The 25,200-nt window shown below is 60.4% G+C and overlaps 4 protein-coding genes across 7 annotated transcripts in view; 2 read left to right on the top strand and 2 right to left on the bottom strand.

The window, feature by feature from the left end:
* Nucleotides 1–1,854: 1,854 nt before the first annotated feature.
* SPINT2 (serine peptidase inhibitor, Kunitz type 2) lies at nucleotides 1,855–9,085 on the top strand. Its single transcript, XM_066638158.1, has 7 exons — nucleotides 1,855–2,404; nucleotides 5,343–5,507; nucleotides 6,784–6,849; nucleotides 7,169–7,216; nucleotides 7,375–7,545; nucleotides 7,859–7,933; nucleotides 8,310–9,085. The coding sequence occupies exons 1-7, from the start codon at nucleotides 1,855–1,857 to the stop codon at nucleotides 8,474–8,476; spliced, it is 1,242 nt and encodes a 413-aa protein (XP_066494255.1). The 3' UTR covers nucleotides 8,477–9,085.
* A 2,223-nt stretch (nucleotides 9,086–11,308) lies between these two features.
* LOC136661138 (protein YIF1B-A-like) lies at nucleotides 11,309–14,302 on the bottom strand. Its single transcript, XM_066638157.1, has 7 exons — nucleotides 13,538–14,302; nucleotides 13,273–13,377; nucleotides 12,926–13,004; nucleotides 12,568–12,625; nucleotides 12,131–12,286; nucleotides 11,896–11,989; nucleotides 11,309–11,776 (listed from the first exon to the last, which is right to left on the bottom strand). The coding sequence occupies exons 1-7, from the start codon at nucleotides 14,300–14,302 to the stop codon at nucleotides 11,621–11,623; spliced, it is 1,413 nt and encodes a 470-aa protein (XP_066494254.1). The 3' UTR covers nucleotides 11,309–11,620.
* A 3,369-nt stretch (nucleotides 14,303–17,671) lies between these two features.
* On the top strand, nucleotides 17,672–22,326 carry KCNK6 (potassium two pore domain channel subfamily K member 6). Its single transcript, XM_066638889.1, has 3 exons — nucleotides 17,672–17,981; nucleotides 21,169–21,564; nucleotides 22,071–22,326. Exons 1-3 carry the CDS (start codon nucleotides 17,672–17,674, stop codon nucleotides 22,307–22,309), a joined length of 945 nt encoding a protein of 314 aa, XP_066494986.1. The 3' UTR covers nucleotides 22,310–22,326.
* A 985-nt stretch (nucleotides 22,327–23,311) lies between these two features.
* LTBP4 (latent transforming growth factor beta binding protein 4) overlaps nucleotides 23,312–25,200 on the bottom strand; it is a 34,274-nt gene continuing 32,385 nt past the window's right edge. For all 4 annotated transcript variants that reach the window (XM_066638941.1, XM_066638939.1, XM_066638938.1 and 1 more), the window contains 2 exons: nucleotides 24,909–25,058; nucleotides 23,312–24,674 (listed from right to left, as the gene is read on the bottom strand). In XM_066638941.1, coding sequence (XP_066495038.1) covers nucleotides 24,526–24,674; nucleotides 24,909–25,058 — 299 coding nt within the window. In that variant the 3' untranslated portion in view covers nucleotides 23,312–24,525. The remainder of the gene's footprint in view (nucleotides 24,675–24,908; nucleotides 25,059–25,200) is intronic.

Here is a 25,200-nt window from a genome sequence, read left to right as displayed (position 1 = left end):
AAACTCTAGCAGGCATTGGCCATTTTCGTTCATCCTCCCACTGCCAAACTGACCTAAGTAAGTGGGCCATGAACTGTTATCAGCACCAACTCTAGCATTGAAATAGCAGAGGATGAACAATGGCTCTTTTACAGGGATCTACTTGATAGTGGTGGCCAGGTCATCATAGAATTTGTCTTTGGCTTCTGCTGGAGACGACAGAGTCGGTGCATAAGCACTGATGAGAGTGACAGGTCCTGCTGATGACTGGAGCTGCAGGGACAAAATTCTTTCACTTCCCACAGTAGGCGGGATGATGGATTTCAGCAGGGTATTTCTGACTGCAAAGCCAACGCCATGTTCCCTGGTTTCATTTGGTGGTTTTCCCTGCCAGAAAAATGAGAAATTTCTCTCCTTGACAGATCCGGAATCTGGCAGCCTCGTCTCTTGAAGGGCGACGATGTCCATCTGCAGTCTGCTCAGCTCCATGTCAATGACAGCTGTTTTACGTGCATCATCTATTTCTTGCAGGTCATCAGAGAAGCCAGGTGTCATTGTCCTAACGTTCCAGGTGCCCAGCTTTAGGGCAGGAGTTTTCTGTTTTCTGTTGCATGGTGCAGAGTTGTCGATCCACTTGTCGGGGTAACCACGCACCCCATGAGGTTAACGGACCGTGGCGATGCAACACCTTACTGGCTGGGGACTGCCCAGCTTAAGGCGGGCGGTAGCTGCCCAATGAGATGCAATGATCTCTCCTACCATCGGAAGCAGCCCCTGGCGTCATGCTCTATGCCAATCGAGCAAAGACTTATAACCGGTAAACTGCTGCTTCCCGTGTTGTGCCGACGCCGTATGGCGAAGTTGGAGTGTATGATCTATCAACTATCTCGTATTATAGTTATGCAGAAACTCTGGGCCAAATCCCATCCAACCTTTCAGTGCTGGTGCAGCCATGCCAAGGGGACATGCACTGCATCCTTGGCAGGGGGCAATCACAGAAGCCTCCTCCAGGTAAGGGAATGTCTGTTTCTCTTCTTTGGGACTGCATGGGTGCAGCACCAGCATGGGAAAGCTGAACAGGATTGGGCCCTCCGTCTCTTGTGGCGCCAGTTGCAGTGGGAGCCACTCCTGTCACCAGCCCTGATGGGGCCTGCTGCAGGCCTCTGGTGGGCAGGGAGACCTGATGCCAGCTGCAGAATGTTGGAGGAAATTAAGTGTTTTCCTCTTTGGGGGGGGGGAAGCAGAGTAGCTTAAGCAGTGGACCCCCCTTTCGGGTATCACCCCAGGGAACCTTCCTCAAACGGCTAACTGCTATTCAGTGAAAAAAGACAAAGAGGCAATGGTTTCTTAAAGTTGCAAAAAGAAGTTGTTTACTTACAGTTCCATTGAGTGTACATTTACAGCATCTGATTAGGATCAGAGGTTCAGCTAACTTGGAGATAGCAAGGCCCTGGATGTTGGAGTTTGGAGCAACTCCGTCTGCTGTCCAGAGGTGGCAGGATACTGTCCTGAAAGGGTTAAGCCGTGGCCCAGTGACCCTACACTTTACCTGTCCCCTTTTGGTGACCTATGTGGGGGTGTGGCCCAGACCCTATAACCTTCCCTTCTGCTCTGAGCACGCCCTCTCTTGCCCTCTTGCCTCTCTTCCTCACTGACCTGTTGAGATAGCACCCAGCAGGGCTCTGCTGGCGCTGCCATCTTGACCACATGGCACGCAAGAGAGGGAGTGCTCAGAGGAGAAGGGAAGGAAAAGGCCACACCCCACAAGGATCACAGAGAGAACAGGTAGGAAGGCCAGACTCACTGGACAACATCCTGCCCCTCTGGACAACAGACAGAGCTGTGCCAACTCCAACACAGAAGAGGACAAGACAAATGCAGGGCAGCAATAAAGGTGAAGGACTCTTGTGCCCTGGGCTGCTGCAGGGAGGAGGCCTTTCGGCTCTCTGCAGGTCAGCCTGGCTGGACATTCTGCTGCTGCCCCTTCGGGTCACAGGCTGGGCGGCCACTTGCCCAGGACTGCACCCGCCCCGCTCGCCCAGCCTCAGAAGCGGGTCCGCGGCTGCTGCACGTGACTCCTCCGGGGTTGGGCAGCAGCGCGGCTGTTCTTGGCGGCGCATGCGCACTGGCGGGCGGGGACCGTCCCGCGCGGCCCTCGAGGGCGCCCCCTGGCGCAGGAGGACGGCTGCGCGTGCGCCCTCCCCTGGGCGAAGCACCTGTTGTGACGCCCCGCGCTGCCATTGGCTGTGCGCGGACGGGGCGTGGCTCACCTGCGGAGTCCGGCGGCCTCGGCGGGGGGCGGCTCAGTTCTCCTCGGACGGCGGCGCTATGGGGCGTGCGGAGCGAGACGCGGCGGTTGCGCGTGTGCGGGGGGCCCTGCTGCTCCTGCTGGCGCTCGGCCTGGGTGTCGCGGGGTCACTGCCAGGTGAGTCTCCTGGGGCGCGGGACCGGGGGGCGAGCGGACCGGTCGAGGCCGGCCAGGGGCCGCAGGACGGAGCGGGCGCCCCCCCGGAGGGCAGAGCCCACTGGCTCTGGGGCGGCCGGGCGCCCCCTCCGCCCTGCCCGCGCCCGCGCCCCTCCGCCCCGCCCGGCTGGCTGCGCCCTGCCCGCTCCGCTTCTCTTCCGGCCTGGGCGCCTTCGCAACCTGCTCGACCGGTTCTGGTCCACGGGCGGTGATGTCAGCGGGGGCGGGGGGAGGCGCTGCCCTTGCGCGGCCCGCCGTTACTTCCTGGTCCTCTCAGCCGGGGCGGAGGCTGCCTGCGGGGCAGGCTCGCCTGGCGCCCCCCCCCCGGGCTGTGCTTCCTCGATGCCTGTCCAGGCTCAGCCCCGCCGAGGGGAAGGGGAGGGTCCTGCTGCCCAGCGCCGCCCGTCCCTTTAGAAGCGGCCCCGAGCGCTGCGGGAGGCCTGTGAAGGCGCCCAGTCCTTGCTGGCGCCGGGGCTGCCAGGGTGGCTCTCCAGCAGACCGGCTGGGCCCCTTCCTCAGGCTGAAGCGCCCCCGGAAGTTGTTGATGGGCAGTAGCACAACAGCAGCCTGCTGGGAGGGCTTTCGGGGCCCCAGGCTGGGGGGGGGACGGGGGTCCAGTCATCGCAGTGCCTTGTTGGGAATCTCCAGTTCAGGGTGGGGCCCGTGACCTGGAGTGGGTGAGCCAGGACTTTTCTTTTGCTCTGTGTCCACCACGAAGGGTGTCACTTCTGGGCCGCCTGGTGCTCCAGCGCCCTCCGACTGGAGCTCAACCTCCCCCTCCCAGGCCTTAGCCTTCAGATTTGGTTCCTTGGAATGATTCCAAGAACCAACTTTCCTGCAAAATTTCTCTCTCTCTCTCTCTCTCTCTCTCTCTCTCTCTCTCTCTCTCTCACACACACACACACACACACACACACACACACACACACACACACACCCCAGCTGCCACAGAGCCTGGCAGTGCAAACCTCAGTGTATGTACGTGGGAGAAAATTGAACTGAAACCAGCATAGCGCTCCACTGGCCGTGTCCATAACTGAAGCAATGGCACAGCCTTTGCTTGCTTACCCTGCTCTCCAACTCCCTCCCTTTATTGCCTTCCTTGTGTTGATAGCTGAATTGTAAGCTCTCTGTAAGCCTGCCTTCTCTTGCGCTGTAAAGCACCATGTGTGTGGACAGTGTTATACGTTTATTCTTATTCAGTCTAAGTTTGTGGGCTGAGAGTGACACACAAGTGCCTTTCCAGCCTCACCCTCTCCTGTCCTGGTCTAGGCAAGGTGGAGAGAGGGCTGACAGTGTGGCCTCCTTTCCGTGCCAGGACAGGCCTAGTTCCTCCTTGCTGCAGGGCTTTGAATCTGTCACTTGTGAAAAGCGGAGGACGTGCCAGCCGCAGAGCTGATGCCTCTGTGTGGGCCTTTTGAAGCTGGCTGTTTTGAATGTGCGTGTGTGTATGCCTGGGGGGATCTGGTGGACCCATGGGAGTTTACCCTCCAATGCCACAGTCCTTGCATACATCCCACCACTACTCCTTACCCCAGGAGTGATGGTGCTCTTAGTGCCATGCAGGAACCTGACCTGAAAGCTGGCAGATGGGGCTTGGAAAACTCCTGGGCTCTAGGGCCAGGAGCCCCAGTCCCAAGGCCAGAAGATGCTGGCTGGAGTCCAGAGTGATTCTTGGCCTTCCCTTTGCCCAAATTCAGGGATGGGCCTCACCCAGCAGAGCTATGTTGACTGAAATGTTGCTCCACCAGATGACAGGCAGTGAGGACAGCACCTGAAAGGGCCATCCCCGGCTGCGGGGCTGCCTCCCTCTACTGATCAGTTGGCAGCTGCCACCTGTGTGTGCCACCAGAAGCCGCCCTGGGTGGGTTTGCTGGGGAGGGCTTGATAGGCCCAAAGCAACAGTTGTGCAAGAACAAAATTCCAGGGTGTTCCATGGCGACATTTCTGATGGGGGGGGGGGAGAGATGGCTGCGTGTGTGAGAAATGACAAGGAGACCAAGAGTTAAAAGCCCCCATTGATCTGCAGTTCTAAGAGCCTCTTTTTTCCCCTTTCCCTCTGCTGTTTGATAGAGGAACAAATGAAACACACCCTCTAATTTGACCTCGGTGTGCGCTTGCCAGACTAAAGGTTGCTTCTAGCAGATCTGTCTCCCGCTGCAAGGAACCACCTGCCTTGCCTGACCCCAGGGAAGTGGGTGTTCTTTCTCTCTGCCTTCCAAACAAGATGGGTGCAGGTTGAGAGGCAGGGCTGGGAAAATCCTGAACATTTCCGGGTGTGACAATGGAATCTCTGGGCCACCTGGTGGTTGCAGTGGGTGGAAGATGCCAGCTGGTGGATTCCCTGGGCTGGAGTTGGCTGCCACCAGAAGTGGTGGTGAGGATGCTCAAAGAGGCTGGAAGAGCTTCATGGCACAAGTGGGAAAGGTCTTTGCAGAGTCATGGGCAGAGTTTCTGTGGCTGCCTTGACCCAGGAGCTGGGGAGTGGCCGGCCAATGTGGAACATGGGGTGCTGGCCTAGATGGGCTCGGGCCTTTCATTCAGGCTGCTCTTCTGAAGCCCAAAAGGTAAGCACCTTACAGGTGGATGGGCTGGAGGGTCAGGAGTGACAGCTTGAATCAGCAGCAGTGTTGCCCTGGCAGTGGGCACTGAGCTGCTCTGGATCTGAGGCGCATGCTGGGAATGTGGATGCACCAGGCAGGGATTGTGCTCTAGTCCCAGCCTTCTGCAGGTTGGTGGCACTTGAAGCGTGCCTTGCGGGCCAGACTGTTCAGTCTCCCCCTGCCCCCTGCCAGCCTGATGCCTTGGGAAGCGCATGTTTTGTCTGACACCTGTTCTGTGAAAAGGACTCTCAGCCAATGGGTCCAGGGTTACCTCTCTCCCCTCTTTCTGCTTCCAGAGACCTGTCTCTTGCCCAAGGTGGTTGGCCGTTGCCGGGCTTCCTTCCCCAGGTGGTGGTACAATGTCACCAGCCAGGTGTGCCAGCGGTTCACCTTTGGTGGTTGCAAAGGAAACCTCAACAACTTCCTCTCGGAGCAGGACTGCCTCCAGAAGTGTGGCCCAGGTGAGCGAGAGAGAGTGTGTCTCCCTGCAGTGTGTGTGAGCCAGCTGGAGGCACTCTCCAGGGGCCTGCCCTTCCCTCTGTGAAGAGCAGTGCTTGGGGCGGTCCTGACTCCTGCTTTTCCATTCCCCTATGCGCATGCGCAGTTATCACAGTACTTGTTTGCAGGCGCAGGCCTGACTCTGAATATAAGAACAGCCCTGCTGGATCAGGCCATAGGCCCATCTAGTCCAGCTTCCTGTATCGCACAGCGGCCCACCAAATGCCCCAGGGAGCACACCAGATAACAAGAGACCTGCATCCTGGTGCCCTCCCTTGCATCTGGCATAGCCCATTTCTAAAATCAGGAGGTTGCGCATACACATCATGGCTTGTACCCCGTAATGGATTTTTCCTCCAGAAACTTCACCAATCCCCTTTTAAAGGTGTCCAGGCTAGACGCCATCACCACATCCTGTGGCAAGGAGTTCCACAGACCGACCACACGCTGAGTAAAGAAATATTTTCTTTTGTCTGTCCTAACCCTCCCAACACTCAATTTTAGTGGATGTCCCCTGGTTCTGGTGTTATGTGAGAGCGTAAAGAGCATCTCTATTCACTCTATCCTTCCCATGCATAATTTTATTTGTCTCAGTCATGTCTCTCCTCAGGTGCTTTTTTTGCTAGGCTAAAGAGCCCCAGACACTGTAGCCTTTCCTCTGCTGTGCGCACCTGACCCTTCTGTGGGATGCTCACTAGCCCTGGCCTGTTGGAGTCCCAGCCAGAGTCAAAGCTCTCTGAGCAGCCTCTACTACTGGCCTGTTCCTGTGCAGGGGGGAGGGGCTCTTTGTGGTAGAGGGGTGTGCATCCCCCACTCCTGTGCTTCACTGCATGGAAAGGGTCGCTGCCTGAGAAGGAGTCCCCACAAGAAAGGCCTTTTCTCAGGGCAGGAAACAGGAGGGTCGTCTGTAGCTCCGTGTGCTCCTCCCAGCCAGCCAGCGAGAGACACATCAGCACCCAGGGCTGCCCTGTCCCTACAGAGGCTTCTGCGCAGGGCTACCAGCTTCTTGCGGGCCTCCTGCCTAGCCTGGAGAGAGGCTGCTTTCCTCGGCATGTTCCTTCTCTTGCCTGCACTCTGTGTGGGGCTTTGAGTCAGCTGTGGGGGAGGGGTGTTTGCTCAGAGTTGCCAGACTTGAGGCCACAGTCCTGGCCCCTGCCATTCACAGCGAGGCCCAAGAGAGCTCTGCCTGCCAGAGTCTGGCTGGAGTCGTCTTGCTGCTTACACCCTCTCGGCTTTCAGGTGGAGAGGAGGCCTCCGAAGTCCCACTGCCCAGCCAGGGAGGAGCAGTGCTGCCTGTCACCAAGGGTAAGGCCTCCCTCAGTTGGGGGGGGGGAGGGTTTCTTGTGCACCTTTCCCTGCTCCTATGCTACCTTCCCCCAGGAAAAGGGGCCTGCTCAGTCTTGTAGGGTAGCTTCCAGCCTTCCTCAGGAGCCATGCACCCCCAGGGCACGACCTAGTATGGTATCCCGCTAGGGTTGAGCTTTCCATTGGGGGGCCTCGTGGGGAGCATGTGGTTGCTGCCCATCCCTGGCAGGAGTTGGCTGGGGAGCACAGCAGCCACGAGGGGGTCAAGAGATGTGTCCCGCAACCTCATGCTGACCGCTCCGCCTTCTCTCCCCGACAGTCACTCCGAAGTCTAGCCACCAAGGGGAGCTGGGAGGGGGCTTTGAAGGTAAGCTCTTGCTCCCTCCCCTTCCAATCCCAGGCCCAGCCAGCTGGCAGCTAGCACCCCCTTGCCATTGGGGTGGTGGCTAAGGGAGAGGATGTGGTGGCTGGCTGGCCTTCTCGGAGTGGGAGTGGGCAGTGCTGGACTACTTCTTATTTGCCCAGAGTTCTGCGCTGCGCCCCAGGAGACAGGCCCCTGTCGTGCCGCCTTCCCGCGGTGGCACTTTGACGTGGAAACACAGACCTGCAGGATGTTCATCTATGGCGGCTGCCGAGGGAACAAGAACAACTACGACCTTGAAGAGACCTGCCTGAGGCGATGCACTGGGAAGCAGGGTAGGTCTTGGGCCACCCCATCCTGAGCCTGAGCCACCAGCTGTGCTCTGCCTGGCGCCCCACATCGAGGTGGTCATGGGAGTCTGGTTTCCCCGTATATTCAGTCAGGGCTCACCTCCCAGCCTGGCAGAGGCAGGCTTTCTTTGCTCCCCTCCCCCACCCCACCCCCGAGAACACCCCACAGACCCAGCCTGCCTGTGCCCCCTTCCCACCCCTCTGGGAGAAGCCCCCACCTGCCCAGGCAGCCTCTGGCAGCTGCTGCTCCTTTTCCTAGGCCTGTCCTGACCCACTCCTTGTTGCTTCCTCCTTCTAGGGCTGCCAGCGGACCCAGAGGAGCCAAACATGCACTCCCACTTCTTCCCTAGCTCCACCATCCACTCCACCCGAGGTGAGGGGCTGTTTTGGAATGGGGAGGGCTTGGACTCTGTGGGGGGTGGAGCCCTGTGGCACCCCCTCTGGCAGGCAGGGCTGTTCTTCAGCCTCAGTCCCTTGTCTCTCTTGGGAGATCTGTGAGATGCAGGTGGCTCAGCCAAACCAGGCCTTGGGTGGTCGCTCCACTGCGGGCCTGCCTCTGCCCCTGTGAGAATGAGTTGTGGGCCTGTCCCTCTTGCAGCTGGAGGCACAGGGGCTTCCCCCACAAGCGTCACATCCTCCTGAAGCACGGCTGGCATTGTGCCCCCTCACAGACCCAGGGGTCCTCTCCCCCTAGGACGTGGGGTCCTCCCACAGTGCCTTGGTCTGATTCTCAGCCTCTTCCTCCACAGCAGTGGTCCTTGCAGTCCTCCTGGCTGTCATGGCTGCTGTGCTGGTGGGCTCCATGGCAGTCTTCCTGGTCAGGATCTTCAGGAAGAGCCAGGACCTCTCTCTGGGCTCCGTGTGGAACACGCTGGACGACAAGGAGTACCTGATGAGCAACGCCTACACGCTCTGAGGGGGCGGGGCCAACTTGCTTGAATGTAAATACTAGGGAAAGGGAGAGAGCCGCTCCCTCTGTAGGAACACACTTGGATCATAAATCTCTCCGGGGAGGGGCTCCATTTCTCATGCCACTGGTGTCTGTCCAAGTCTTCTCTTTGTTCTCTGTTGGAAACACCCTAGTCCACGGCATCTGCACAAGCCCCTGGCAGGGAGACAGGCCCACCTCCTGGGCACAGGACTCTTCCTTGTCAGGGAGCAAGGGAAGGGGGTAGTAGAGCAGCATGCTTGGGGGGGAGGTGCAGGTGAAAGTAGCTGACCTTGGCTTCTGCTGCGGTGCTGCTGCAAGACCCAAGCGAAGGCCTCCTAGCAGCCCTGAATGGCTGCCCCCACCCTCATGCAGCTGCATTATCTGGCTGACCCCCCCCCAACCACCTATTAGATTGACTTTCCTTGTGTGTGTGTTGGCTGCTGTGATGTATTCAGGATTTGCAACATCCCCAAGTGACTCAGGGGTGCGGCATAACCCTGGAAGGGTCCTCACTCTAGGGCCATGAAGGAATAGAGGAACAATGTGGGGGGGGGCATTTCTCAGTTTGAGAACTTTTCTCCCCTGGGAAAAAGAGTGGGGGGAATGGTGGTCCCATCCCATGCTGGGGGGGGGGGGGAGAGCAGCTCAGCTACCAGAGTGTCCAGGGCCAGGAGTTGCTGTTGCCTTCTCTGGGCGGGGGGGGGGGGGCTGGTGAGCAAGGACAGGTTTGGAGTCCCCTCTTGCGGGTGCCCCTGCTTCCAGGAAGAACCCAGCTGACTCCAGCAGATCCCCAGTGCAGAGCGGGGAGCCACACCCTGCATAGCCTCAGGAAAGGCACTTCTGGGCCGGGCTCCCTGCCTGGTCACAGTGACAAGGCATCACCCTCTGGGCCCCAACCAGTCGAACTGAAAAGATCTGCTAGTCCAGTGGCCATAGCACCTTCCCTGAGTACTGGCAGGGCCTGGGCAGCCCTCTTCCAGGCATGGGCATCTACAGGCGCTGAAGGGTTTTGCTTCTCTGCTAGCCATTGTCTTGATTTGATCTAAAGCAAGTTCCAGTCTGTGTGTGATCAGGAGTGGTCTGCGTCCCCCCCCTTTAGAGGGGGCGAGATTCTTCTGAAGTGTCCTGTTCTCCACCTGAGCTTCAGCCTCTCCCCCTCTGCATGAGTTCCCTGAGGCAGCCTGTCAGCTGATCTCTCTCCTGCACTCCAACCTCTGTGGCCATTTCCCTTCTCTAATGCTTCCTGGAGGTGCTGGTTTCCAGAGGCTGACTTGCGCCTCCCTTTGGGGGGGTGGGTGTGTGTGTGTGTGAGAGAGAGGTTTTCCATGTGACTCGGTGTACTGGGAACAAACCAAGGTGGATTTTCAAACTGTGAGCTCTCTTTCCAGTATCCGTTTGATTCCTTGATGGTCGGGGTGTGCCACTTGCTCTTGGAAGGAAGACTCCCCAGGCAGCACAGAGTGTCTCTGGCACTGGATGGCTGTGTGTGCACCCACAGGTCTGTCTCCCTCTGCCTTGGCGTATTGTCCCAGGGACAGAAGCCTCTCTTTGGACCTGCAGCTTGTGGGCAAGCCCCCCTGCGGCATTTCATTGCAAGAGCGTCTCCTCCTCTCTCCACCTCAGTCAAGCATGTCCCTGGCCATCTTAGCAGGCCCGTCTTGCCTTCCAGAAGCAGGGGGGGAGGGGGAAGGCAACAATTATGAACCTCTTTTCTCTGCTTGAGCACAATATTTGCATTTATGCAGTGAATTTTTATACTCTAGGTTTTTTAAAATTGAAATTTGATTCTTTTATGGGGAATTGTCTTTTTAATACAATAAAACAAGAATGTTTAAAGCTGAACTTGTCTGGTGCCATAGGCCAGCTGGAAGTGGTGGGGGGTGCAGGACATCTGAGCAGCCGGCTAAGGCACATTGGCTGGCTCAGAGCTTGACCCTTGATGCCTCTAGGGTGGGGTGGGGGGTTGTAACCAGCACTGACAGGCCCTGCTCTGTTGGGGGTCCCTCCTTCCCCAGCAGTATTGCCACCACTGTCTTGCAGCCTGGAGGGAGAGAAGTTGTGCAATAGTCATGCAAGGTGGGGGTTTAGCACACACAGGTGTCAGCCACACCCCCTTTGGCAGTTGCTTCCCACTGGCCCCCTCAACACCGTGGCTGTTCTCAGGGCTCCACTTAACAGGCAACTGTGCTCTGCTCTGCCAGCTACAGCTGCCACTTCTGCCCTTGACCATCATGCCTGGAAGGTGCATTATGACCTGTCCTCAGAGACTGGGGAGGCAGCTGCTCTATGGGCCCTTGGGGGGAGGGCTGGTCTCCTCTGCAGCTGCCCTTTCCCTGCCTCACTTTCCTCCACAGCCCCTGGAGCCAGGGTAGAGTGCTGGTGTTCTCTAGAGCAGTGTTCTTCAACCTTGGGGGTGGGACCCCAGTGGGGTTGCAAAGCCTCTGTGGTGGGTTCATGGCAACTTACAGGAATGAAAAAGGTTGAAGACCATTGGACTGGAACACAAAGGAGAGGCATCTTCAGCAACCAGGTGACGGTTCTAGGCCTGTTTATGCTAGCTTTCATTAGGGGCAGGCTTCCTGGTAACTTTTTCTGCTCTCTGTTAAGAATATTTGGTGAACAGTGCTGGGAGGGCACTATGGGGCAGGGAGTGGGTGGCAAGGGTCCCCACTCATACTTCATATTGGGGTCATGCCATGAAAAAAGTTGAAAACCACTGTGCTAGAGTGTGCTTCGTGTAGCTGCAGTCTGCACATGAAGGGAGCCCCTTTTGCCCCTGTCCACCCCCCCCCCCACCCCAGCTTGGAAGAGAGTATGTCATAGCACAGGCCTGGGTCCATTTTTATTTATTAGCAAGGACAGGACAAAGGCTGAGAGAAGCAAGCACAAGAGGGAGGAAGAGCCCCTTTTACCACACCCTGCCCTCTCCAGTAATACTGAGTCACCAGCAAACAGCGGTGCCCTGACACAGCCAGCATGGGGTCCATGACCTTCCTCCAGAGGGAAGGGAGAGCAGCTCCGCAAGCCAGAACCTGCCTACCCACTCTCCTTCCAGAAAGGGCTCGGAGAGGCAGTCATGTGCAGTGGTCTGCACCCAGCTACCTGCCTGAGGTCTCTGGAGGACCAGGCTCAGTGGATGAGGTGGAAGGTGAGCCAGTACATGACGAGGGGTTGCAGGCCAGCAACAGCCATGGTCAGGTACATGCGCAGCTGGTTTTTGGGCCCTTGCACCAGCACACCTTCCACGGCAGTCTCAGCCAGGATCTTCAGACGCAGGGTCCGTATCTGTAGGGGGAAAAGAGCAAGTGCCAGAGAAGAACTCAGTATGAGGCCAGCTGCTAGAGTAGGCCTGGGGCAAAACCCACCACCACCCCCTGGAAGGGGCACAGCCACCCTGTCCTTACCGTGAAGACAAAGATCGTAATGCAGCACCAGCTCAGTAGCAAATAGTAGCCCATCTTCCCAAAGAGCAACCCAGCCAGAAGGCCGACAATCATTCTGCCAAGAGAAGGAACAGCAGTGGCAGAGAACCTGCACCTGCCCAGGGGCTGCCCCCACACCAGCATGACTGCCCAGGCCAGGTGCACTGCCATGGGGTGGGCAGGAGGAGCAAAAGGAGGGGCCCCCCAAGCTACTCACCCAACATACTTGTACCCTGAGAAAGCGACCAAGTCAATTGTAGACAAGTCAGTGTTGACAGTCACGAGGTAGAGGCTCAAGAGAATGACCAACACCTCGACAACCAGCCATGCCAGAGCTGAGCTTGCCTGCAAACCCAGCAGGTCAGGGGAGAATCTACAAGGGTGTTGGTGGTGTTAAGGCGGAGTTTTGCAGCAGACCGGACGGCCAGGCCCACCGTAGCAGGGCATGCACTGTGGGGCAGACCCAGCCTCCCTCAAGAACCCAGAGCCGTGATAGGGGACCAAAGCACCTGAGGAGGTGGCATTGGAAGACAGACTTTGAGGCCGGAAAAACACTCTGGTCAGAGCCCGGCCAGGAATCCCTGAAGTTCCATCTGCTGCGGCAGGGAGTACGTTCAGGGTCACCTAGATCAAACTGGGGTACAATATTCTCACCTGTTCTGGGTTCCCAGGGCCAGCCCAGCCACCAAGATGTAGGTGATGAAGGCCATGACTGGGGAAGAACAAGGGGCGTCAGGTGTAGCGGAGAGCAGCTCCCGTGAGCAGAGCCTCCCTCCATGGCACAGCTCTCCAGGCGACTCCACAGCCGGCTGCAGCCACAGCTCAGTGCACAGCTGGCTGACACTGAATGATGGACTGGGAGACCTTCAGGGGACCCCCCCCCCCACCCTCTTGCTACCTGGAGAGCATCATGGCCCTCATAGCTGTAAGTGTGAGGGGCTCCTCTGCGTGAGCACCAGAGCCAACCTGCGTGTCTGAAAGACGGGAACCCCTCAGCTGAGCCCCTCAGTACCTGGAATGTACAGGTCAGGGGCATTGACATCAAAGCGGGGGGCCACTGGGGTGTCCTGCTGATACCGCACCTGCCAGTCCTGCCAAAGAAAGCCGGGGTGACAGCTCCCCCCACAGACAGTCTCCATGGGGGGACGCAGCGGCAGGCGCCAACAGGGGGCTTGGGAGGTGCCCCGCAGAAGACCCCCCCCACTCAGCAGGAGGGTGGGTGCTGGCTCTGCAGGGGGCCCCTCCGCCAGGGAGAAGCCAGAGGAAGGCCGGACCCAGCCAGGGGTCCATCGCGCCTCAGCGCCAGGCCCCCTCAGAGGCCCTCCCGCCAGCCCCCCAGCAGCGCCCCCCCTCACCCACCTGGTGCAGGAAGGGGAAGAGGAGCAGGCCCAGTTTCCTGCCCACGTAGGCGGAGTCCACCGCGAAGTAGTATTTCAGCGTCGCCACCGGCACCAGGCGCTCCAGCTGCGGGGGTGAGACGGCAGTCTGCACATGCCCGCGGGGAGCGGCGCTCTGCACATGCTCTGGGGGCGGGGAGGGCGGCGCTCTGTACATGCTCCCGGGTTGGGGCGGGGCGCTCTGCACAAGCTCCCGGGGCGGCGCTCCGCACGAGCCCGGCACTCACGTTCCGGTCGACGAGCTCCCGGCCCTGGGCGGCGAGGCTGCCCCCGCAGGCGGCGGCGAGGCCGGAGACGGGCGCGGGCAGGAGGGCGGCGGCGCCGCTGGTGTCCTCGAAGAGCTGCGGGGCGCGGCGGGCGCGGGCGGCCGCGGGGGGGCGCGGGGTCTGCGGGGCCGCGGGGTCCCCGCCCCTGCCGGCCTCCGCGCTCATGGCGGCGCGCGGACCGGCAGAGCCGCAGCCGGAGCCTCGCCGGCCAGTCGCGGGAGGGGCCGTGACGCCGCCGCCGCCGCCGATGAATGGCCGGGAGCGGCTCCGGCCGGCGCGGAAGACGCGCACGCGCGGGCGGCAGTGACGCCGCCGCAGTCCCGGATGTGGCTCCGCCGCCCGCGCGCCGCGGCCCTGCGGGGAGCCCGCCCCGGGACGCGAAGCCCCGGCTGCCCGGAGGCGCCCCGCACCGCTCCTGGCGCCTGCGAAGGGGCCTCTGAGCATGCACAGAGGGCCGGCCCTGGCCGCCTCTCCAGCGCCCCGGCCTGGAAGTGCTTTCCTCTCCTCCCTCCGGCAGGGCGCGCAGAGCCTTCGAAAAGCCCCGCCACCCGGGGGGGGGGGCTCTGCGCGTGGGCTGCGGCGGAGGAGGTGGACTCCGGCGGGGAGGCTCTGCCTCACTGGCCTCCCCACCCGCCACGCGTCCCTGCTCGGGATCCCTTCCCGCAACGAGCCCTCAGAAGACTGGCATGGAGGAGACACGAGGGGCTCTCCGGGCACCGGTGACATCCCTGCGCGCGGGGGGGGGGCGCCTTGCTTCCGTTGGGGAGGCCAGGTTTCCCCTCACACTTGGAAGGGGAACAGAGCGACTGCCACTGGGCAGGCCTGCACAGCCCCCCCCCCCAGACTGCCCTGCCTCCAGCCCTCAACATCACTGCTCACATCCACCACATGTGCGTGCCCAGCAATCCACCGCTGACACACCATGTTAGACCAGTGATTGATCCCAAATTTTGAAACAGGACTCTGCGTCCGGACCCATCCAGCTTCCCGAGATCAAAAAAGAAAATACAGTCCATTTGCAGCCTTCCTACTAACGAGTGGAGTAACCTTCTGGAGTATTCACTGAGCTCCACATTCATCAACTCAGGACCATTCTGGTGGCCTTGCATTCCCCTTTACCTGCCCTTGGATAAGAGCTGAGGCACATTCACCTACTTGCGAGTAAATGGGCTCAGTTTCGCTTTCTATAGAGCTCAATATAGGGGGGCTTCCTTCTTGAGAGTTTGTTGGGGCCTGCATTAATTGGAATGAGACCATTCTGGTGGTGGTGTGTTCCCCTTGCCCTTCAAATGGACTCAGGCATGTTTGCTTACTCATGAGTAAGCATTCACTTGCTGCTCCCTTTCAGTTTCCATCTGACTCAATTCATTCTCCTTGTCAGCTATCAGCTTGTCAGTTTCACGACCCACAATTTGGGAACCACTGCATTAGACTACTGGCACCTGCACCCAGAAAACTTGCCCCACAAGCCTGCAACTCTCCCAGCTGCTCAGTAGAACTGACTGCCTGAACCTCTGCCCAGGTTAGAGTAGTTGGCAGACCATACCCCCCCCCCTTTCAGACTAGTCTTACACAACAGGGTTTTTGATGATGATGAATATTATTATCCCACAATCCTCCAAATTGCTCAAAACAGCCCCCCCCAGCTTATCCTCATGATAACCCTGTAAGGTAGGTTAGCTGAAAGGGTTCAGGATGGAGAGGGGTCTCCCGGTGGTCTCTTTGCCACGACTTTGTTGTAGAAGCTCTTTAAAAGGTGGCAGTTTTTACTTGGAGATGCGTGGGGGCCAGGTCTGCACCCTGGGAATGCTCAGTCTAAACCAGTGTTTCTCAAACTGTGGGTCAGGACTCACTAGGTGGGTCACGAGCCAATTTCAGGTGGGTTCCCATTCATTTCAATATTTTATTTTTAATATATTAGACTCGATGCTACCATGCTACATGACTGCATTTGGGGATATGTGACAGACCTGTACTTTTAATAAGCTCCTATGTATATCCTTTTAACAATGATAGTAAATGGGACTTACTCCTGGGTAAGTGTGAGTAGGACTGCAGCCTAGAATTGTTAAAAATGTTCCTGCTTGATGATGTAACTTCCGGTCACGACATCACTTCCAGTGGGTCCCGACAGATTCTCATTCTAAAAAGTGTGTCCCAGTGCTAAATGTGTGAGAACCACTGGTCTAAACCAGGGGTGTCCAAAGTTTTTGGCAGGAGGGCCACATCATCTCTCTGAGACTGTGTCGGAGGCGGGGGTGGGGGAAGAAGAATTAATTTACATTTAAAATTTGAATAAATTTACATAAGCTTACATAAATGAATATATTAAAGATGGACTTATATGAATGAATGAAGGGCTTGCAATAGCTCAAGGCCTATAAAAGGCCTTGTACAAAGCAAGGCTGGCCTTTCCTTTGCTGCCTCTGCTGCATCACAGACATGAAACAGCAAGCAGTGGAGGGAGCCCTCATCCCACAGTTCATGCGAGAGGTCAAACAGTTGCTGTCATGCTAAGAGCAATTGTGTCTGGCCAGCACGGACTCCAATGAATCTCCGGAGGGCCAGAGGCTCAAGTGGCCCCAGGGCCAGGGTTTGGGCACCCCTGGTCTAAACTGATCTGGGGGGGGCTCTCAATCTTGTGTCCTGGGCTTAGTTGCAGTGGATTAATGGATCATAATGTCTACACAATACAATGCCTGAAACTCTGTAGGCTCACACTCAATGTGCCTGCCATTCTTCACACCATATCCCCCCTCTCACGGGCCCTGTTGACAGGGGCTTTGGAGAAGGGGCTCCAGGCCCAGACAGGGAGATGGGGCAGCGCAGCCTGGCAGAACGCTTTGAGTGGTGGGGAGCTCGGGGGGACTGGGAGGCCAAGTGCCCTTCTGAGCGTGTGCGAACTGCTCGTCCTGTAAGGCAGGCGCCCCCCCACCCGTTGAGACAGATGTTCGTGTCTTGCTGCGACTTCCTCCCCACGAGGTCCAGTCGGCCCCTCTGCTGACCTCCAGCTCAGAGAGGGCCGTCTGGACTGGGTCCGACCCCTGCCCTGCACTCAGTGCTCTGCGCTGGCCTGTCCTGGGCTGGAGGTGCCCGCCTGGCGATGACCCGGCTCAGAGGGACACGACGTGCTGCTCTGTCGGCCGCCCTCCCGCTGAGCCCCCGATGGCCCGGCCTCTCTGTCAACAGACTGTGGACTGACGGCCCCGACTGGCCGCGCTGGGCTTGGAGGGCCCGGGCGCCTCCCCGGCTCTGCTGTTCCAGCCAGAGGACCCTGGCCGCGGAGTTATCTCTGCCCCCTTCCGCCGGCCTGGCCACGGGGCCAGTCACCCTGCCCGCTCGCCCCGTGACTGTTTACCAGCTCACGCGGCGCCCGCTCCTCCCCCCGCGCCCCCCGCCCCCTGGAACTGCCTCCGCCCCTGCTTCTCACCCCTCCGCGCCTTCCCAGCACTGGGCACCACGGGGGGGGGCACCGCGGGCCGTCTGCACAGGCAGGCAGCGGCTCTCCCCCTCGGGTCCTGCCCGTCCAACACTGATGGGCTCGCGGGGGGAAGGAGCCTCCGGGGGCCCTGCTGCTCCCGCAGCGCTGCGCGGCCCCGGCAGGCAGCCTCCGCAGCCGCCCAGCGCCCCGCTCAGGCTCGGGCTTCTGGGTCCCCCACTGGCCCGCTGTGCAGTGCCCGACGGTGGCCGGCCAGCCTGAAGCCTCCACCCGCAGCCCTCTGCTGCCTGCGCGGGAGGCGGTCCTGCGGTGTGCAGGGAGCGCGGGCGGCCGCGCGTCGAGTGTCCCTGAGCACGTACAGAGCTCCCCCCCGCCGCCACCTCCGGGCGCAGCGCGGACCTCCCGGCTTCCTCGGGACACCCGCGTAAGCAGCGGGGAAGGAGGGGGGCTCGCTGAGTCCGCTCCCCGCCCCCTCCCTGCCCTGGGCGGGGCTGCCCTCCCGCCAGGTGCGCCCGGAGGCAGCGCGCGGCTCCGCCCGACGGGAGGGGCTTGGCCGGGCCGGCCGAAGGGGCTGGCAGGCGGCGCTGCCGGCCCCAGAGCAGCGGGCGGGCGTCGCTTCCGCGGTGCCAGCTCAGCCCAGCCCGAGCGCCGGGACGATGCGGCGCTGCGCCCGGCTGGCGCTCCTGGCGCTGGGCTACGCGGGCTACCTGCTGCTGGGCGCGCTGGTGCTCTCGGCCGTCGAGCGGCCCTCCGAGAGGCGCCTGCGGGCCGAGCTGCGCGAGCTGAAGGCCGCCTTCCTGCACGCCAGCCCCTGCCTGCCCGAGCCCGTCCTCGAGAGCTTCCTGCGCGCCGTCCTGCGCACCCCGCGCCACGGCGCCGCCCTGCTGGGCAACGGCTCGGCCGCCGCCTCCGACTGGGACTTCGCCTCCGCCTTCTTCTTCGCCAGCACCCTCGTCACCACCGTCGGTGAGTCCCGGCCCTGGCGTGCCCCCCGGGCGCCCCCGCCCCCTCAAGGCTGCCCTCGGCGCTTCCCGCCTCCGAAGGAAGGCCGCCTAGCCCCGCCGCCCCTGCCCTCCGCCTCGATGGGCGGTGCGGTCTCCCTCTCGGGGCAGGAGTGCGGTGGGCTTTCTGAGAGCGGATCTGGTGGGATCTCTGACCCAGCTGTTCGCCTCCCTTCCCTGCGCGGTGGGGGGGGTGGTGTCCTGAAGGGCTGGGACAGGGGAGCGCAGTCAGTCTGGCACCTCAGGGAGCAAAGGGAAGGTGTGCCTTTGCTTGTCCAGCCTTCCGGCAAAACTGTCCACATCATCCAGGTGATCTGTACGCCATCCCTGCAGAGCTGGTCGCTGCACTGAATTCCTTGCCCAGGGAAGCCTGAGCTTCCTGGTTCAGTCTCTGGCTTCCTGATTTGCCCCAGGGGCTCAGTGCCCCCCTTCTGGCAAGCCGTGCAGGGGGTGGCCCCCACGCCACCTTTGTCTGTCTGGGGGGTGAAGCCTGCCAGGCGGTGGTTCCCAAACTTTTCCCACTGGTGGCCCCCTTGACCTCCTGGCTCATTGACCGGCCTCTCCATGAGGGCTGCAGTCTTGTGCATCGTACAGGGTGGCAGGTTTCGCACCAGGATTCTGCGATTCACAGTTGGAACCACCACACAAGGGCTTGACAGCCCCAGAACTGGAGCTGCTTCCAGTCCTCTGATGAAAAGTCCACGCTGAGCAGATCGATGATGTTGGGGGGCCTGCTCCTTACAGTGCCCACTCTCTGCACCCCGCATGCCACTCTGGGTTCAGGTGGGGTGGGCAAAGTTTGGAGGGAGGGGCCACCTGCCACAGGAGTCCAAAGGCTGCTCTGTCCCTCCATCCCAGCACCACACTTGGGGTATACAAAATAAGCCCAGGCGACCCCTTTCTGGGGGAAGAAGGGGAGAGGCACCCTGTGAAGATCATCATCTGGTGGCCTTGGGAGGCCTTGAGCCCAGGAAGGGGCCTTCTCCTGCCGCAAGGTCTCTCGTCCATCCAGCCCTTTCTCCAGCAACCGATACCGGCCGAGCTGGCCCCCCCCCAGCAGTTCCAGCTGAGTGGGGAGCTGCCCCTACTAGTTGCCAAGGCTGAGGGCAGCTCCTCTCTGCCCAACTGGGCATGGCCTCCCCCCTCTGCTGCTGGAAGAAGCGCTTGGCCAGGGTGAAGGTGTTGTGTAGGTGTAAGTGGTCTGGGCCTGGTGGGTCTGAGCCCAGGGAGGAGGGGCAGAGTGTTCCTTGATCGCTTTCCACAGCAGAAGAAGCTGTGACCTGCTTGGGGCTCTCAGTTCCGCCCAGAGGAAATGCAGGAGCGTGGTGGAAAGCGGCACGTAGCTGGGGGCTTCCTGCAAGTGGCCAGTTCAGCTGTGCCCCTGAAGAAGGGGAGCATGTGATGCCCCCGTTTGGTTGTGCAAGAGTTTGGGGAGGGGGGTTGTGAAGCAGGAAGGGCAGCAAGGAATTCCCCCCCCCCCACACACACACAGTGACACACCACACAGTCACAATCTCTTTTTGCTGATAAGCTTCTTTATGCTTGCCTAACAGGAAGACTCCATACATTGTTTGTTTAGCTCTTCAGATTGCTCCCATCAAGATACTGTTAATGGTTTAACATGAACTCTCTCCATCTCCTCACCCTTTGATGTAGACTTATGGGGAGAGCAGGTGGGTGGCCCAGTAGGCTCTCCCTCCCCAGCTGCCCCTGCCCTGGAGCAGTCCAGCCAGGCCTCAAGCACCAAGCAGGCAGGTGGTTTGGTTTGCACAGCCAGCTGCCCTCCCTGGGCCAGGAATGTGTGGCACACCAGAGGCCCCACCCAGCAATGGCCTGCCAGGGCTGCACTTTGTTTGCAGAGGATGGCTCTGCTGCCTGGGAGGGAGCAAGGGGGCCCCGCCCCAGCCTGCCTGCCTGCCTGCCTGCTGCGGATACTCCTGCTGGGCTCCCAGGAAGGCTTGGTGATGGCACCTCCGGGTCCTGCAGGCAGTCGACCTCCCAGGGGACAGACACTTCCGGAGGGCCGCAGTGTGAGCTCTGCCCGGCAGGTGCCTGCAGCAGATGCCAGAGGGGATTAGTTAGGAGGCCTGGCCAGCCAGCAGGCAGGCAGGCAGTCACAGGGCCCGAGCACAGGGGAAGTCCTGGGTGTGTCTGCACACCCTCTGCCTTCCAAGAGGGAGCCCCCAGGCCTGACTGGGGAGGGTGGGGGAAACAGCAGAGAGCCCAGGCCCCACCTGGCCTGTGCAGCAGCAGCAGCAGCCCCGCAAGCTCAGGCAGGGTGCCAGTGACACTATGACCCATGTGTGCGGCAAGGAGAGTGGGGCTGCCAGCTCCTTCCCATCCAAGCCGTGCAGCCTTGTGGAGCTGAACTGGCCCAGCTAAAAATACTCCGCTCCGGTGGCTGCCTGGCTGCTCCTCATATGATTGGCCTTGACAGTGCCTGGGGCTGCTTCCTGCTAGCCTCTTCTGTGTGCTCTTCTATGTGCTCCAAGACCTGGAATCACACAGGGTGTTCCCTGCCTCCCCCCACCCCCAGCCAGCCAGCCTCTTGCTGGGAAGGGCGCTGCTGCTCCTTCTCTTGGGCTGCAGCAGCTTCAGGGGGCTCTTGGACGGGTTGGGCACACCTGCCTGGCCATGTGTGGGCATCCCCCCCCCGCAGCTTTCCCCACTCCACTTCTGCAGGCCCCATGGTTTGTGCATACCCACGTCCCAGGGCAAGCAGCTCGTGCCTCAACTAGCTGTGGGGGGAGTGAGAGACACTGAGTGAGGGCCTGCTCTGGGTCTGCCAGGAATCCTCCTTGGGCTTCCAGTTTGGGGCAGCTTCTTCTGCCTACCCAGAGCGTTTGTGTTGCCTTAAGAACCAGGAAGATGTATGTTTGTAACGTGAAAATAACGCAAGCCAGTGTGGTCGTTGTGCCGACCTGCCGACCTGCCACCATGGGGATGAGTGCAGCACTGCTGGCCTGCAAAGCCATGCCCTGGCCTTGTTGCTCCTGCTGACCTAAGCCTTCTCTGCTGCCGATGTGGTGGACCCTCCGTGCTCCGCATCTCCGAATGCTGGTTGGGGGCAAACAGCTGTGGGAGCTGCTGCCTTCCTGTCCCATCAGTGGCTTCCTGGGCTGCTGACCCACCACGGCCACTCTCTACCACAGGCTACGGCTACACCACTCCCCTCTCAGACGCGGGCAAGGCCTTCTGCATCTTCTACGCACTCCTGGGTGTCCCCTTCACCATGCTGATGCTGACAGCTACCGTGCAGCGCCTCCTGGGCACCGTCACCTCCAGGCCTCTGGAGTACCTGATGCTGCGGTGGGGGTACAGCCGGCAGGCCCTCTCCTGTGGACACCTCTTTCTGTTGCTGGCAGTGGTACTGGTTGCCTTCTTCGTGGTGCCCGCCGCCATCTTCAGTGCCCTGGAGGAGTCCTGGAGCTACCTGGATGCCTTCTACTTCTGTTTCATCTCTCTCTGCACCATTGGCCTGGGTGACTACGTCCCTGGCGAGCAGCCTGGGCAGCGCCTGCGCCCCCTCTACAAGATCTCCGTCACAGGTGAGGGAGGGAGGTGGGGCGTGGTCTTAGCTGAGAGTCACGCTGCCTGTGCAACTGGGGCACTCTTGGGCGCAGGGAACCACCACCAGTCCTGCTGAGCTGGTCTCTTTAATAATTGCATGAGGGGGCTGCTGGTGGTGGAGCCCCTGCACAGGTCTGGGGAAGTGCCTCTGTGGAACCCGAGGGTGCTGCTGCCAGCTGGCGTAGGCAAGGCAAGGCTTGGCGGACCTGGCAGGAAGCAGCCTGGTACGCTGAGGCAGGGGGTGGGGACTGCTGGGGTGCCCCGGCCAGGCGCATGCTTTAGCTGAACAGGCTCCCAGCCAGAAGGACCCCCATAGGGAGGAGGTGGGAGTGCTGCTGCCAGGCAGATGCCTCTGCGGCAGGAGGCTGAGCCCTGCACTCCAGGGCTGGAGGAGCACTGTGAGGTTTTGGGCTGGACTGCACAGGTGCTCAGTGGGGGGGGGGAGGAGAAGCTGCCCTGCTCACTCTCCTCCCCCCCACTCCAGTGTACCTGCTGCTGGGGCTCCTGGCCATGCTGCTGCTGCTCCAGACCTTCCATGCAGCTGCAGACCTGCATGGCCTCTCTGACCTGATTCTGCTGCCCCCGGACCTGCCCACAGAAGACCAGGAGCGCATCCTCACGTCCCAGGGCTCTCCAGCAGAGGTGGACCTGGCAGAGAAGGCCCCGGTGACCACCTCACTCAGCTCCAGAGGACCAGCCAACTATTCCTCCATCAACAGGTAGCCGCAGACAGATGAGAAGTGCCCCTCCAGTAGACTGCTGCCTTTGGCCCAGAAGGGGTTCTGCTGGAGCCACCTGCTGCTTCCCCCCTCCCCCCAGGCCTGCTCTGACCTCAGCCTGGTCTTGGAGGGTGTTTTGTCCTCCTTCCCTCCTGTGTCTCAGCTGGGCAGGAGACAAGACTGTTGGTCAGCCTCTTCGGGGGCAGCGCCAATTGATTCTGAAATGTCAGCATGTGGCTTTTCAATTTTGCTTGCAAATTTTAACATTTAGGAGAGGTAAAAAGGAGGCAGGTGAGGCTGTTGGCATTCCATGACAGTGATGCCACCTACTGCCAGCCAGCCCCCCCCCCAAAGCAGTGGACGAGGAGAGAGCCCCTGTCCAAGCCCTCCATTCCAAGGACTTGCAGGGCTCCCTGTTCCTGCTCCCTGCCAACTGGGACTGCTGAAGGCTACATCGCAAGGCAGGTGCTAGGGACTGTGGGGGGCAGACTCACCCCACAGGGGCTGGTCCATGAAGCTCTTGCTGCTTGTTCGGGAGAAGATGCCACTGCAGTGGGACTTGAGTCCCCCCTGCCCCCTTCTGGATCTTGCCCAGGACTGTCTTGGCTCAGTTGAAAAGAGCCACCACAGTTTCTATGAGAAGCAGCAGTTGTGGCTGCCTCCCTTGCAAAGCCTGTGCATGTCTGCCAAGGGTTCGGCCACAGTGATGTTCAGAGCTGCACAAAAGCGTGTGGGGAGGGTGTAAGCGGGTTGGCCTGGGAAAGGTGAATCAAAGTGCCTTGTCTGGCTTTTAGTGAACACTAGTATAATGCAGGACTAATGAACACATTGAAGTAGTGGGTGTGATTCGTTTTCAGGGGTGGGGGGGAGATGCGCCCCTGTCACATGACCCTTCCCCACCATCTTGGCCTGAAGAAGCTTTTGACCTGGCAGAGAACTTTTCACGCACCCACCCTGCCTGCTTGTCTTCCCTCCCCACTCCAGACATCAAGCAAAGGCAACTGGCAGCTTTCCTAGAAAACCTTTATTGCTCCTGCGAGGAGGGTGGCGAGCTGGGGCAGGGGCCACCAAGGTGCAGGCAGAGTGTGCAAGGGGTGCACAGGAGGAGGTGGGTGTATGCAGGGCAGGGCGAGGGCAGCTGCAAGACTATGATGCTTCTGCGGGAGAAAAGGGGGAGCGTGTGGCCAGATGTGTCAGGAATGCCCCCGTCCTTGGCCAGGCCCGGCTGGCTGCCTGCCAGAGCAGACATTGTTCGCCCTCCTGTCAGCCCCTTCCGGGTCCCAGTAGTGTAAATGCATCAGACTGGAGGGATGGGTGGGGTCAGAAACCACTGCTGTGGCATGCCACTGTGCCCCCCCCCCGAGTCCTGGAAGTGGCTGGGTGGCAGCTCCACAGATGTGAGAGGGTGGCGCAAGCTTTCTGGGCCCAGAGACATGTGTCTCCTCAGGCCCCAGTCCAGGTTCCCAAAACAGAGGTGCAGATTGTTGCGGGGGATGGCTGGAGATGACAAGGGGCAATGCGCTGATGTTGTAAGGCACTTTAGGTGTTCAGACGGAGCTAAGGGGGGCAGTCCCTCCCCCTCCCCCATCCCTTTGCAGCACAGTTGGTTTGCTTTTGGCAACTGGAGAGAGGCGGCAATTTAAGAGGGGCACCTTGTGCAGCCCCTGCAGTCCGCCTAGCACCTTGCCGCAGCCCCTGGGTGGGGGACTGAGGGCTGGGCAATGCCAGAGGAGGACAGGGACCCCTGCGGGAGGGTCAGGCCAGCACAGCCTGCATTGCTCCCTTCTCCCCCTGGCCTCAGCCCAGACTCCCCCACTCTCTCCCAGCAGCCCACAAGGCACAGAAGGGCTCCCCCTGCTGGAGGGAGGAGGTGGCCCGTTGTGTGCTAAACGCAGATGTAGACCTCAAAGAGGAGGAGGCTGGTGGCAGGATGCCAGCCTTGATCCTGCAACTCTACCCCATTTTGGGATTTCCAGTTCCTCTTCCACAACAGGGGTAGAATGTAGGAACTGGATAGGACCCCAATCCCTTGGAAGCACCCAAGACTCTGTGTCCGCCCCCCCCCCGACCTTGGAGTAAGTGCGCTGCCAGCCCCCCAGACAATGCAGGCCACTTTGTGCGGTGGTTCTGGGGGAGAGGAGAGGGGTGCACATCTGGTTTCCCTGAGCCCCTGCTTTCTTGGACAATATAGGCAATAAATACTCTGCAGCCTTCCCCAGCTCAAGCTCGACTGCGGGGGGTGGGGATGCAGCGGGGGGGCTGTCCCGCAGGGATGGAGCCCCTTGGGCACAGGCAGCGGTAGGAGCCCTCCATGTTGAGGCAGCGGCCGCCTGGGCACAGGCCCTCCATCTCCTGGCATTCATCGGTATCTGGAGGGATGGGAGAGGGGGTGTCAGTTGGGGAGAGGGAGCAGGATGTGCTGGGGAAGACTGGTGGCTAGGTAAGTGGGGCACCTTGCCCTGCCTGAAAGCCAGCCCCAGTGGCCTGCCCAGGCAAGGGGGTGGGGAAGGGCCAGGCAGAGGGGGGCTGTGGTCACTGTTGAAGGAGGTTGTATCAGGCTACTGGGGGGGGGCGCATATGTTGGGAGAGGAGCCAATTCTCACCAAGGCAGGCCATGCGGGTCGGGTCCAGGCGGTAGCCCTCATAGCAGTCACAGGTGAAGCCGTCGGCCACGCGGACACAGTGCCCGTTCTCACAGCCACTCAGGATGCCACACTCCTCCGCCTGGAGTCCCCCGAAGCCCTCAAAGCGGCCTGGGGGGCAGAGGGGACTAGCGACAGGAGTGGCCCCCCCAGGGGCAGGCACAGCCTTGATTCTCCCCACACACCCCTGCATGCTGCCAGGCAGCCCCCACCCCTCCCACTCAGCACTGGTGGTGCGGCTCCCCTCGCCCAC

Source organism: Tiliqua scincoides, chromosome 10 (assembly GCF_035046505.1).
Source record: "Tiliqua scincoides isolate rTilSci1 chromosome 10, rTilSci1.hap2, whole genome shotgun sequence".
In the NCBI taxonomy this organism is placed as follows: domain Eukaryota; kingdom Metazoa; phylum Chordata; class Lepidosauria; order Squamata; family Scincidae; genus Tiliqua; species Tiliqua scincoides.
The sequence above is the reverse complement of the archived record's forward strand: the minus strand, read 5'-3'. Positions and strand labels throughout refer to the sequence as shown.

Bases quoted from the DNA above. Each gene is read 5' to 3' on its own strand.
- SPINT2 (XM_066638158.1), top strand. From the start codon at position 1,855: ATGCAGGGCAGCAATAAAGGTGAAGGACTCTTGTGCCCTGGGCTGCTG. The intron at 5,508-6,783 runs GTGAGCGAGAGA...CTCGGCTTTCAG, and splicing joins CCTCCAGAAGTGTGGCCCAG to GTGGAGAGGAGGCCTCCGAA. The intron at 7,934-8,309 runs GTGAGGGGCTGT...CTTCCTCCACAG, and splicing joins CACCATCCACTCCACCCGAG to CAGTGGTCCTTGCAGTCCTC.
- LOC136661138 (XM_066638157.1), bottom strand. From the start codon at position 14,302: ATGTCACCGGTGCCCGGAGAGCCCCTCGTGTCTCCTCCATGCCAGTCT. The intron at 13,005-13,272 runs GTGGGTGAGGGG...TTTCTTTGGCAG, and splicing joins TCTTCCCCTTCCTGCACCAG to GACTGGCAGGTGCGGTATCA. The intron at 12,287-12,567 runs GTGAGAATATTG...ACACCCTTGTAG, and splicing joins GCCCTGGGAACCCAGAACAG to ATTCTCCCCTGACCTGCTGG.
- KCNK6 (XM_066638889.1), top strand. From the start codon at position 17,672: ATGCGGCGCTGCGCCCGGCTGGCGCTCCTGGCGCTGGGCTACGCGGGC. The intron at 17,982-21,168 runs GTGAGTCCCGGC...TCTCTACCACAG, and splicing joins CACCCTCGTCACCACCGTCG to GCTACGGCTACACCACTCCC. The intron at 21,565-22,070 runs GTGAGGGAGGGA...CCCCCACTCCAG, and splicing joins CTACAAGATCTCCGTCACAG to TGTACCTGCTGCTGGGGCTC.